The sequence below is a fragment of the Tachyglossus aculeatus genome, chromosome 21, assembly GCF_015852505.1.
Source record: "Tachyglossus aculeatus isolate mTacAcu1 chromosome 21, mTacAcu1.pri, whole genome shotgun sequence".
Lineage (NCBI taxonomy): Eukaryota > Metazoa > Chordata > Mammalia > Monotremata > Tachyglossidae > Tachyglossus > Tachyglossus aculeatus.
This window is the reverse complement of record NC_052086.1, coordinates 46,151,806-46,164,129: the sequence shown is the minus strand read 5'-3', so window position 1 is coordinate 46,164,129 and position 12,324 is coordinate 46,151,806. Positions and strand designations below refer to the sequence as shown.

The following is a 12,324-nucleotide window of genomic DNA, read 5'->3' as shown; positions in this document are numbered from 1 at the left end:
GCCCTCACGCGCGTGCTCGAAGCCGGCCTGCATGCGCTGATAGAGCCGCTGCCTCCATGTCCAGCCGCTCAGCTGCTTCTCCCGCTCGGCCCCATCCGGCCCAGCCGCGGCACCCGTCCCCTGGGCGGCTAAGTCCTGGACGCGTTGCCCAGCTTCTCGCACCAAAGTGGCCAGATGCAGGGCTCTGCTCTCCAGGCTCACAACTGGTGGGTGGGGGTGGAGTGGGGGGACGGCGGGGAGGGGGGGAGGAGGAGTCAGAAAAGCGAGAGGTGGTGAGGCCTGTCCCAAATGAACTCAGAATGGCAAGGGATTCTGAGGGTCCTTGGGCGAGGGTCGGTTCCAGGGGGGGCTCTCGGGGGTCATTCACAAAGGAGGGGTCTCGGGGGTCAGGCCCAGGGGGGACTCTTGGGGGTCACTCACAGCAGCGGCTTTCAGGGCCCACACATAGTAGGGGTCTTGTGGGTCAGTCTCAATGGGGGCTCTTGGGGTTTAGTCACAGTGGGGGCTCTCGGAGGTCACTCACAAAGGGGGCGCCGGGGGTCAGTCCCAGCGGGGGCCCTTGGGGGTCGGTCCCAGCGGGGGCTCTCGGGGGTCAGTTCCAGCGGGGTCCCTCAGGGGTGACTCACAGTGGGGGCTCTCTGTAGCCCCAGCCTGTAGCAGGGCACGGGCAATGGGCGCATTGTTGGTCATTAGTGCGATGTCCAGTGGCTGGAGCCCCTCGCTGTTGGGTGTGTTCAGATCCAGGTCGTCAGCGCTGTGCGAGGCCAGGAGTTCCCTCACCTCCTCCAGATCCTGCTGCTCCACGGCCTCCAACAGCCTCCCACTGCCCGCCACCTGGGGGAGGTGGGGCCGGAGGGTCAGCGCAGCACAGGCTGAAGAGCTGAGGGGGCCAGGGCAGACCGGGGGTCGGCAGGATCAGAGGGTCCTGTCACAGCGGGACAGGGAGCGGAGTGGGCTAAGACCGAGTTAGGGGGTGGAGGTTCACAAGGTGGGTCAGAAGAGGAGAGCTGGGGGTAATCTATTTATTTCTATTAATGTTTCTCTCCCCCTCTAGACTGTAAGCTCACTGTGGGCAGGGAATTGTTCTATTGTACTCTCCCAAGCACTTAGTACAGTGCTCTGCACATAGTAAGCAATTAATAAATCAATCAGAGAAGCTGCGTGGCTCAGTGGAAAGAGCACGGGCTTTGGAGTCAGAGGTCATGGGTTCGAATCCCCGCTCTGCCAACTGTCAGCTATGTGACTTTGGGCAAATCACTTAACTTCTCTGTGCCTCAGTTCCCTCATCTGCAAAATGGGGATGAAGACTGTGAGCCCCCCGTGGGACAACTTGATCACCTTATAACCTCCCTAGTGCTTAGGACAGTGCTTTGCATATAGTAAGTGCTTAACAAATGCCATCATCATCAATAAATACAAATGAATGAATGTCAGGGAGCCTGGGGTCAGGGGGGGCTGGCTCTGAGCTGGAGATGAGGAGGGGCTAGAGGGCAGGGAAGGTGCTGGGGATGATACCTAGAGGACTCTGGCAGAAGAGGGTGGGGCCCCTGACACACAAGGAGGAAAGGGTCGGCAATGAGCCCCGGCCCCTCCACCCTCGCTCAGGTATGTAAACCACTGGCCAGAAGCAGGCTGGGGTGGCCACTCCTGCCAGTCCTGTGTCCCTTCCCCCATGCCCACTCACTGCAGGGAGCTTGTGTGGTCGGTCCCGGTCCCTGTCTCTGTCGCTGCGGCCGGCTGCGCTGCCCTCATCCAAGGACACATAGCTGACCCGGAACTTGCCCGAGAGGTTGCGGTACAGACGTTTGGCCGCGTTGGGAGAGGAGGGGCCCGAAGGCTTTCTGGCTGGTGCCAGTGGCAAGTCCCGCATCTGCTGGGTCATTCTGGGGGGTGATGACCTAGGACCAGGGAGGACAGTGAATCGGGAGCCGAGGGGGGAGCTGAGGGGGAGCTGAGACTCCTTATCATCAGCTTTAAGACATTCAATCAGCTCTCTCACTACCTTACTTACCCATTCTCTTCTCCCACTATTATCCCAGCCCACAAGATTCACTCTTAATAGGGGAGGAGGAGACCGTGGGGACTCCATCCTTTTTGACTCCCATACCCATTGCCCTTATCAGTTTTAACTCCCTCTTCAAACCCCCTGTCCCCTGCACCCCCATCTCTTGTCTCCAGTGACCTGGTCACATACTTCGTTGATAAAATTGAAACCATCAGGCGTGCTCTCCCTAAAATCTCTCCTGTTTCTCTCCAGTCCCACCCTCCTCCTGACCCTTCTTCAACTTTCCCTTCTTTCCTAGCAGTACCTCAAGAATAGATCTCACTCCTCTTCTCAAAAACCACTCCCTCCACCTGCACCTCTGACCCCATCCCATCACCTCTCAATAAAACACTCGGCCTCGCCCTTCTTCCCTCCCTGACTGACATTTGCAACTGCTCACTCTCCACTGGTTTCTCCCCTAACACAGAAAACCTTCCCTTAACCCCATGACTCCTTCCAGGTATTGCCCATCTCCCTTCTACCATTCCTCTCCAAACTCCTTGAGCGAATCGTCTATACTCTCTTTCTCAAGTTCCTCTCCTCCAATTCTCTCCTTGACCCCCTCCAATCTGTCCTCTGCCCTCTTAACTCCAGCAAATCTGCCTTCTCAATCGTCACTAATGATGTCCTTCTTGCCAAATCCAACAGCCTCTACTCCATCCTAATCCTCCTTGACTTTTCAGTTGTCTTCGACACTGTCAACTGCTCCCTTCTTCTGGAAACATTATCCAATCTTGGCTTCACTGACACTGTCCTCTCCTGGTTCTCCTCCTGTTTCTCTGGCCATTCATTCTCAGTCTTTTTCTTGGGCTTGTCCTCTGCCTCCCACCTCCTAACTGTAGGAGCCCCTCAGGCTCAGTCTGGGCTCCCTCCTATTCTCCATCTACACCCACTCCCTCAGAGAACCCATTTGTTCCCATGGCTTCCAACATGGCTCTATGCAGACGATTCCCAAAACTACATCTCCAGTCCTGATCTTTTTCCTTCTTCGAAGTCTCGTATTTCCTTCTGCCTTCAAGACATCTCTACTTGGATGTCTCACCAACACCTCAAACTTAACATGTTCAAAACAGAACTCACCTCCTCACCCAAACCCTGTCCTCTCCGTGACTTTCCCATCACTGCAGACAGCACCACCATCCTCCTTGTCTCACAAGCTCCTTTTCTCAACTCAGATCTCTCATTCAACCCACACATTCAATCTCTCACTAAATCCTGTCAGTTCTACCTTCAAAACATCATTAAAATCTGCCCTTTCCTTTCCATCCAAACTGCTGATTCAAAGCACTTATCCTATTCCACCTTGACTATTACATCAGCCTCCTCGATGACCTCCCTGCCTCCTGTCTCTCTCCCCACTAGTCCATACTTCACTATGCTGTCAGATAATTTTTGTAAAAAAAAGTTCAGTCCAAGTTTTCCCACTCCTCAAGAACCTTCAGTGGTTGCCCATTTACCTCTGCATCCAAGAGAAACTCCTTACCATCCACTTTAAAGCACTCAATCACCTTTCCTTTCTCTGTCACCCCTGCACTTGGAACTGCACCCTTAAAGGACTTGATAATGACTCTACCCTCAGCCCCATAGCACTTATGTCCATATTCATAGTTTCTTTCAATGTCTGTCTCCCCCTTTAGACTGTAAGTTCCTTCTGGGCAGGGAACAGGTCTACCAAATCTGCTATCTTATACTCTCTGAAGTGTTTAATATAGTGCTGTGCACATAGTAAGTGCTCAGTTGATTGACTGATTGATTGATTGGGTAGGGGTATCAGACCAATGAGGCAGAGGAGATGGGGAGACCCTGGGTGGGGGTGGCAGACCGCAAGGGGCAGAGGGGAGGGGAGGAGGAGAACTTGGTGGGAATAAGGAGGGAGCATAGTAGGTTGGGAGACCAGTGAGTGGGATTGGGAAATGGGGGAGACCTAGAAGGGCGAAGGGGTGGGAATTAGTTTTCTTTTGGCCTAGGCCCTGTTCCAGGCCGGTCCAATCTATTCCCGCCACCCCCTTGTCCCATCCCCCTTCCCCAACATCGGTACCCCTGTACTGTGTGCTCTGGACCAGGCCTGGGTAGTAGGAAGGAGGGTGGCCCAGAGCAATTGCCCCCCAGAAGCCAGGGGTCAGCAGGAGTGACCACGTTCTCTCTCTCCCCTAGCCCACTCACCACTCAATGCTCAGAGAGCGGGGGCGGAAGGCAGATGAAGGCGAGGGGGGGCCGTGGGATGCAGTGGGCCCCACCCCCTCAGCTCTCTTCCTCTTCTCCTGTTTCTGCTTTACCAAAAGCCGATAGGCAAACCTAGAGAGACCACCGTCAGCAAGCCTAGGGAGGTGGGACAGAGACAGACAGAAATGGGGGCTGAGACAAGGGCACAAACAGGGAGTGGGAAAGAGGGGGCAGACACAGTCAATCAATCAATTGTACTTATTGAAAACTTACTGTATGCAAAGCACTGTACTAAGCACTTTCGAGAGTACAATATAGCAGAGTTGGTGGACACGTTCCCTGCCCACAAGGAGCTTACAGTCTAGAGGGAGAGACAGACATTAATAAAAAATAAATAAATTACAGAGATGGACATAACTGCTGTGGGACCGAGGTTTGAGTGAATAAAGGGTGCAAATCCTAGTGCAAGGGCAACACAGAAGGGAGTAGGAGTAGAGGAAATGAAGGTTTAGTTGGGGAAGACCTCTTGGAGGAGATGTGCTTTTAATAAAGCTTTTAAATTGGGGAGGGTGATTGTCAGTTGGGTATGAAGGGGGAGGGAGTTCCAGGTCCGAAGCAGGACGTACGCGAAGGGTAGGCCACAAGACAGATGAGATCAAGATACAGTGAGTAGGTTGGCGCTAAAGGAGGGAAGCGTGAAGACTAAGTTGTAGTAAGAAAGCAGAGAGATAAGGTAGGATGGGAAGAGCTGATTGAGTGCTTCAAAACCAACGGTAAGAAGTTTCTGTTTAATGTGGAGATGGATGGGCAACCACTGGAGGTTCTTGAGGAATGGGGAAACATGGACTGAACGTTTTCATAGAAAAATGATCCAGGCTGCACAGTAAAGCATGACTGGAGTGGAAAGTGACAGGAGGCAGGAAGGTCAGCAAGGAGGCTGATGCAGTAAACAAGGTGGGGTAGGATAAGTGCATGGATTAACCTGATAGCAGTTTGGTTGAAGAGGAAAACAGATAGAGACAGAAACAGAGGTGTGGTAGAGGCAGGGAGCAGAGACAGAGGTAGGTAGGGAAATAGGCTACCCTCTCGAGAGCCATGGAGGAGTGGGGTGAGGGAGAGCAAGGGGAAGATGGAGGGTGAGGGTGTATACACACAAACACACACACACACACACACACACACACACACACACACACACATCTGCCAGAGAGAAAACAGGTTATGGGGCAGTGAGATCAAGTTAGACTGGGAGACCCGTGTGGGACAGGGACTGCGCCTCACATCACTAACTTGTGTCTCCCTTGATTAACTTGTATCGACTCCGGAGCGTAGACCAGGGCTTGATGAAGAGTAAGTGCTTAACAAATATGGTAATAATTATTATTAGAAGTATTAGTAACAATAGTAATAGTAAAAGGATGGATAATTCCTATTCTTTGGGCTTCATCCTGGACTAGTCCCCCAAATCACCAGATTCAAGACCAGAAAGGTCCTAGCCAAGTTATGTGGTCCATCCCCTGTCTCCATGTCTGTGATAATATTCCCCATGAGTTGTTGCTCTGACCCCTCCAGCTTCATAGCTCCAAGCTGGGCTGAGGGAGGGGAACAGAGAAGAGGGGAAGGGTGAGGAGGGAAAGGCGGGGAGGTGGGGGGAACGGTGGGAGGGGGAGAAGGAAGGGGTGGGAAAGGGAAGGAAGGAGAGGGGAAAGGAAGGAAGGTGTGGGAGAGGGAGGTAACGGGAAGGGAGAGGAGGGGAGGTAGTGGGGCTTGGAGTGAGGACTGAGGTCAGGGGCGGAGACCTGGTAAGAAGTTTGAGGCAGCAGGTCCCCATTCCAGGGCAGATCAAGAAGAGGGGAAGTGGTGGGAGGGCAGGGGGCAAGGCTGAGGGGAAGCCAGGGCAGACTGAGGGATTGGCTGTGTGGGAGGGAGATTGAGATCCAATGAGTCTGTCCCTGGGGAATCACCGCTGCCACAGAGATGGGTTTGCCCCGCCCCCACCCGGGCCCCACTTGGAGAAGGGGGTGCAGGGAAGGAGCAGCCTGCCCCCTGCCTTGCCCCCACCTGGAGGAGGGGGTGCAGGGAAGGAGCAGGTTGCCCCCCCTCGTTCCCCTCCCATTCACTGAAATGCCCAGAGGGACTAGTCGTGGGGGGTGGGGGGAATGGACACACATACATACACACACACACCCCTCTACTTCTCTCACTTTCTCCCTCTCTCTCTCTCAATTATTCCCCTGACCCAAGTCAGGGGAAGTGCATGGGGGTATGGACATATAGACAGACCCCAGAGCCCTGGGGGTTTGGAAGAGTGAGTAGTCCCCAGAGTGGCAGGGTGGCTGGGGGCTGCCTCTGACACCAGGGTGCACCCGGCCCCAACTCCCTAAGCACCCTCCCGTCTCCTCCCGCCCCAGGCCGGAGAGAGGTGTGTGGGGGGGGGGGGGGTCGGGGAAAGGGGATTGTCCTGTAGGCTCACTCCCCGCCCCTCCTCACTGTGCGGTGCTCCCGCCCCAAAGCTAGCCAGCCCACTCCTGAGTGACCCGGCCCTCCCCTCCCACGGCCCAGCCCACTCAGCTGTGGCCAGCAAAGCCTGGAAAGCCCCCTGGAGGGGAGCTGCAGGGAGGAGGAGGAGGAGGAAGAAAGCGGGGGGAGCAAGAGGGGCAGGGAGGGGAGGAGGGGTCTCGGGCAGCCCCTTTCCCTCTCCCCTCCTGCACTCACCTGTGGTGCCCCGACCCCTCTCTCTTGGGGGCAGACGGGCAGAAGGCTGGGCCCAGGCCCCCTCGGCCCGAGAGTGGCGGGCTGCGGCCTGTCCATCTGTCTGGAGGCCCGTCCACCCAGCCCCTTCCTCAGTCTCCACCTCCGGACCCCTCAGCACCCACTCCTTCCCTCCCTCCATCCTCCCGGCCGGTCCTCCCTCCCCGCACTTCCAATCTGGTTTCTATAGAAACCAGATTAGCAGCGGGGGACTCTCTCACACACACGTACACACACACACACACACAACTTGAATTCCAGCGCTTGGCAGGGCTCCCCGTCCCCGCCTCACTTCGCCCCCGTGCCGCCTGCCCGTCCCCGAGGCCTCTCCGGCTCTCGCTGACCCCGTCCTCGGTTCTCCCGAGCCCTCGTCCCCCGGACCCCCTCCACCACCCCAGCGCTCCTCCATCATCCCCCTCCTCCTCCCTGCCTCTCCTCCTGAGCGGGCTCTCCCATTCTCTCCCACTGTCCCTCTCTCCTGGACGGGGCAGTGCTCTTCTAGGACAGAGGGGTGTCCCCCCCAACCCCCGTATTGCAATATACCCGTTGCTGTGGCAAGGGGCAGGGGGCTGCAGGGGAAGCTACAGGGGCAGACGCAGGGAGAGCGGTGGGGCCGGGGTGGGGGGCGAGGGAGGGGGCACTGCAGGGGGAGGCACAGGGAGAGCCCCAGTGGGCCCGAGTCCAACCTGGGCTCTGGGTGTATTTTCCCAACCGCTTAGTACGGTGCTCAGCGTACAGTAAGGGCTTAGTAAATATGACTGAAAGAATAAATGAATGAACTCAGCTCCTTGGCCAAACCCTCCATCACTCCCAAGCAGTGAGGGGCTCCATAGGGTTCTCGTGGCTTCTGGAAGGGCCCTGAGACCACCCAGCAGTCATCCAGAATGGCGGAGTTGGGGTCGGGGGAAGAAAAGGGAGAGGCACGACACAGTCTTTCCAGCCCCACGTGGGAGGAGACTCGGACACCCTGGGGGGCTGCAGGGGCTGCTGGCAAGATGGGGAGAGGAGCTCCACTGCGGCTTACAAAGTAGTCCTGGAGACCCCAGTTCAAAGCTCCCTGGCTGGTTGGACTCCTGGAAGGCTGAAAAGCGGTGGAAGTGCAGGAGGTAGGAAGGATGGGAAGACCGGGGGAGCTGGAAAGGGGACGGAGCTGGGAAGGACGGGGCCGGGGGGCGTCCCAGGGGCTAGAAGGAAGAGCTGGAGACTGGAGAGCATTTAGTTTGGAACTGATGCTTTCCTCTGTGGCTTTTTCCTACCCCAAGCAGCTCCCCCTGGCACTTCAACTTGTCAACCTGCACTGGCCTGCACTGCACTGGCACAGTCTTTTAGACTGTGAGCCCACTGTTGGGTAGGGACTGTCTCTATATGTTGCCAATTTGTACTTCCCAAGCGCTTAGTACAGTGCTCTGCACATAGTAAGCGCTCAATAAATACGATTGATGATGGCCCCAACCCCGCCCACAGCAGGCCCCGCCCCAGCCCCAAGCCCACCCCCAGGAGACCCCGCCCCAGGTTCCCACCCAGCTCCTAACAGGACCCACCCCAGCCCTCCACTAAACCCTAACCCCAGGCTCCAGCTCCCTAACTAGCCCAACCCCAGGCCCCAGCAGGCCCCACCCCAGAGCTATTCATTCAATCATATTTATTGAGCGCTTTCTGTGTGCAGAGCACTGTACTAAGCGCTTGGGAAGTACACGTCGGCAACATATAGAAACGGTCCCTACCCAACAACGGGCTCACACAAACAAGCCACAGGACAAACTCATTCTTCTATATGCATGATTCCCACATCCCTCTCTCCATTCATTCATTCAATCAATCGTATTTATTGAGCACTTTCTGTGTGCAGAGCACTGCACTACGCGCTTAATTCTCCAGCCCTGAACTTTGCACATAGTAAGCGCTCAATAAATACGATTGATGATGATGATGATGATGATCTCAAATTTCCCTCTGCCTTCAGAATATCTTTACTTGGATATCCCACTGACCGCTCAAACTGGCCATACAAAACAGAACTCCTCATCTTCCCATGTAAACTCCGTCCTTCTCCTAACTTACCCATAACTGTTGACAACACCGTCATCTTCTCTGTCTCAAAAGCTTATAACCTTGGCAGTACTCTTGACTCATCTCTCAGTCTGTCACGAAATCCTTTCAGTTCTCCTTTCATAACATCTCTAGAATCCATGCTTCCCTCTTCATCCAAACTGCTAGCTTGCTGATTCAGGCACTTAACATCTCCTGCCTTGACTACTGCATCGGCCTCCTTGCTGACTTCTGTTTCCTGTCTCTCTCCACTCCAGTTCATACTTCGCTCTGCGGTCCATGTCATTTTTCTGAAAAACCGTACAGTCCACATCTCCCAATTTCTCAAAAACCTCCAGTGTTGCCCATCCACCTCTGCAACAAACAGAAACTCCCTACCATCGGCTTTAAGGCACTCAATCAGCTTTCCCTCTTCCTACCTTACCTCACTGATCTACTACAACTCAACCCACACACTCCATCCCTCTTACATCAGCCTCATCTGTCCCACCACTGTTTCTCGTCCATCAACTTCCTCCGGCCTGTAATTCCCTCCCTCTTCATATCTGACTCCCCCAACCTCCAGAACCTTCCTAAAATCACATCTCGAATTAAATCGTATTTATTGAGCACTTACTGTGTGCAAAGCAAGAGCTAAGCTCTTATTTCCCCTACTCGCCCTTCCCTCTCCGTTGACTATTCATTTAGCTTTCCCAAGTGCTTAGTACAGTGCTCTGCACACAGTAAGTGCTCAGTAAATATAATCGATCGATTAACTGGAGAGGAGGAAATAGCAACAGTATTTAAGACCTTGTGAGCAGAGGGCTGTACTGAGCGCTGGAAGAAGAGGATAAAGAAGGGGATGGGCAGGGTTGGGGGGAGGCAGAGGGGTTCAGCATGGGAACGGGAAGGGGTGAGGCCAATTGGCAAGGGCAAGAGTGGATGAGCTCATGGGGAAACCATCTGCCCAGGGGCAGGACCCACTCACTACCTGTGAAGGTGTGGTTGAGGAGGGCTGTGCCCAGAATTCATTCTGCCCTGAAGCAAGGAAAAGCCATGAAAGATGTGGAGGGGAGCTCTTGGGAGCAGTGGTGGGGGGTGGGATGGGGGGGTAAAATTGACTAAAAGGACAAGGGAGAGCTTCAAGGAGTAGGAGGGAGAGAGGACAGGCCAGAGAAGAGTCTCAGGAGCAGGAGGGGGAGAGAACAGGCCATGGGAGAGCCTCAAGGAGTATGGGAGTATGAAGGCAAGAGGAAAAGCCAGGGGAGAACTTCAGGAAGGTAAGGACAGGCCAGGGGAGACCCTCGGGGAGTATGAGGGTAAGAGGGAAGAGCCAGGGGAGAGCTTCAGGGAGCAGCAGGGTGAGCGGAAAAGCCACGGGAGACCCTCAGGAGCTGAAAGGAGAGAGGACAGGCCAAGGGAGAACTTCAGAGAGTAGGAGGGGAGCAGGACAGGGAGCAGGGAGCAGGACAGACCAAAGGCCGGTGAAAGGATCACCAAAGTCCAGCCACAGTCCAGTCTTACAATGTGCCACAAACCAGTCTAGCCACAAGACCCGGAGAGCTGAGCCAGCCAGAAGGGGAGTTCTGGTCTGATCCCCAAGACCTTTCAGTGCTCACGAATTTGCCACCACCTAGGCTGCCCCAACCCCCTAAAAGCCAGTCTCGCTAGGTCACTGGGGCCCCCCCAAGCTGCTTTCCCATCAGGCATGCTAACTCCCCACATCCTGATGTCTGCCCACCTCTGAGTCTCCCCCTCCCAACAGCTCCCAGCCCCGCCAAGTCCTGCCAGGCCCTCTGCCGTGCCCTCCGCCCCCTCCGGGAGAGCCGCCGGGATACAAAGACGTGGTTTTGCTTGTTTCCTGAGGTGGCACATTCTCCCAGCTTGAGGGCTGGCAGGCGGCGGCTGGTCGGGGGGTGGCTGGGCTGGCAGGGGCTGGGCTAACAGGCGGCAGGGAGCAGATGGGGGTGGGACACAGGGCTGGAGGGGTAGGGCCTTGTGGTCTCAGCTCTGGGAAGGCCCTCGGACCCTAAGTGGAGAAAGAGGAGCTAAGAAACTGGACAACTTCTTCATTACCTTCAAAATGCAGAGAAATCCCCCAGCTCTTGCTCCTCTCCCACACTGCCTCAGCCCTGCCCACTTTCCAATTGTTCTCAGCTTCTGTCCCCCTATCCCTAGTGCCCCAGCCTCTGCACCTCTCTAAAAGCCAGTCTCGCTAGGTCACTCTGGCCTCCCGAGCAGGGGAAGCAGCGTGGCTCAGTGGAAAGAGCACGGGCTTGGGAGTCAGAGGTCATGGGTTCTAATGTCGGCTCTGCCACTTGTCAGCTGTGTGACTTTGGACAAGTCACTTAACTTCTCTGTACCTCTGTTACATTATCTGTAAAATGGGGATTAAGACTGTGAACCCCACGTGGGACAACCTGATCAGTTGTATCCTCCCCAGCGCTTAGAACAGTGCCTTGCACATAGTAAGCACTGAACAAATGTCATTATTGGTATTATTATTCTTTTATTAATTACCCTCAGCTACTGTCCCCCATCCCTAGTGCCCCAGCCCTTGCCCCAACATTGCCACCAGTCCCCACCCCTCCTCCTGGTGAATTGGGCCAGAGGCACCTTCACAGAGCAAGGAAGAGGGGTTGATGGAGGAGGGAAGGGGACGGGGGAAGAAGGAAGGGAGGAAGAAGAGGACAAGGACTCTGCACACGGTAAAAGCTCCATAAATGCCATCGATTGACTGACTGATCGACAGACAAGGAAGGTGAGCAGGGTGGGAAGAGAAGAGAGGAGGGGGGAGAAGGGAAGAAGGATGATGGTGGAGGGAGGAGAGAGAAAGAGGAAGCAGAGCCAATCAATCAATGGTCTTTATTGAACATTTCCTATGTGCATAGCACTGTACTAAGCCCTTGGGAGTGTACCATACAGCCTTGTTGGTAGACACAATCACTGTCCAAAAGGAGTTTACAATCTACAAGTCAGTGTCAGTCAGTCACATGTATTGAGGGCTTACTGTGTGCAGAGCACTGTACAAAGCACTTGGGAGAGAACTATATAACAATATAACAGACACCATCCTTTCCCACATCCAGTTTACAATCTAGTGGGAGAGACAGACAAGGAGAGAGAGGCACCAAAATAGATTAGAGATCGGGGAAATAGCAGCATGTACAACTATGGACATGAGTATAAGAGAAGCAGTGTGGCAAAATGGAAAGAACATGGGCTTTGGAGTCAGAGGTCATGGCTTCAAATCCCTACTCCGCCAATTGTCAGCTGTGACTTCGGGCAAGTCACTTCACTTCTCCGGGCCTCAGTTCCCTCATCTGTAAAATGGGGAT

The 12,324-nt window shown here is 54.8% G+C and overlaps 1 protein-coding gene across 1 annotated transcript in view; it reads right to left on the bottom strand.

Annotated features, from left to right (window-relative positions):
• Window positions 1-12,324, bottom strand: part of LOC119942110 (ankyrin repeat and fibronectin type-III domain-containing protein 1-like) — an 84,839-nt gene that overhangs the window by 16,385 nt on the left and 56,130 nt on the right. The window contains exons 3-6 of the mRNA XM_038762764.1: window positions 4,208-4,363; window positions 1,685-1,898; window positions 627-834; window positions 9-203 (exon numbers count right to left, since the gene is read on the bottom strand). Coding sequence (XP_038618692.1) covers window positions 9-203; window positions 627-834; window positions 1,685-1,898; window positions 4,208-4,363 — 773 coding nt within the window. The remainder of the gene's footprint in view (window positions 1-8; window positions 204-626; window positions 835-1,684; window positions 1,899-4,207; window positions 4,364-12,324) is intronic.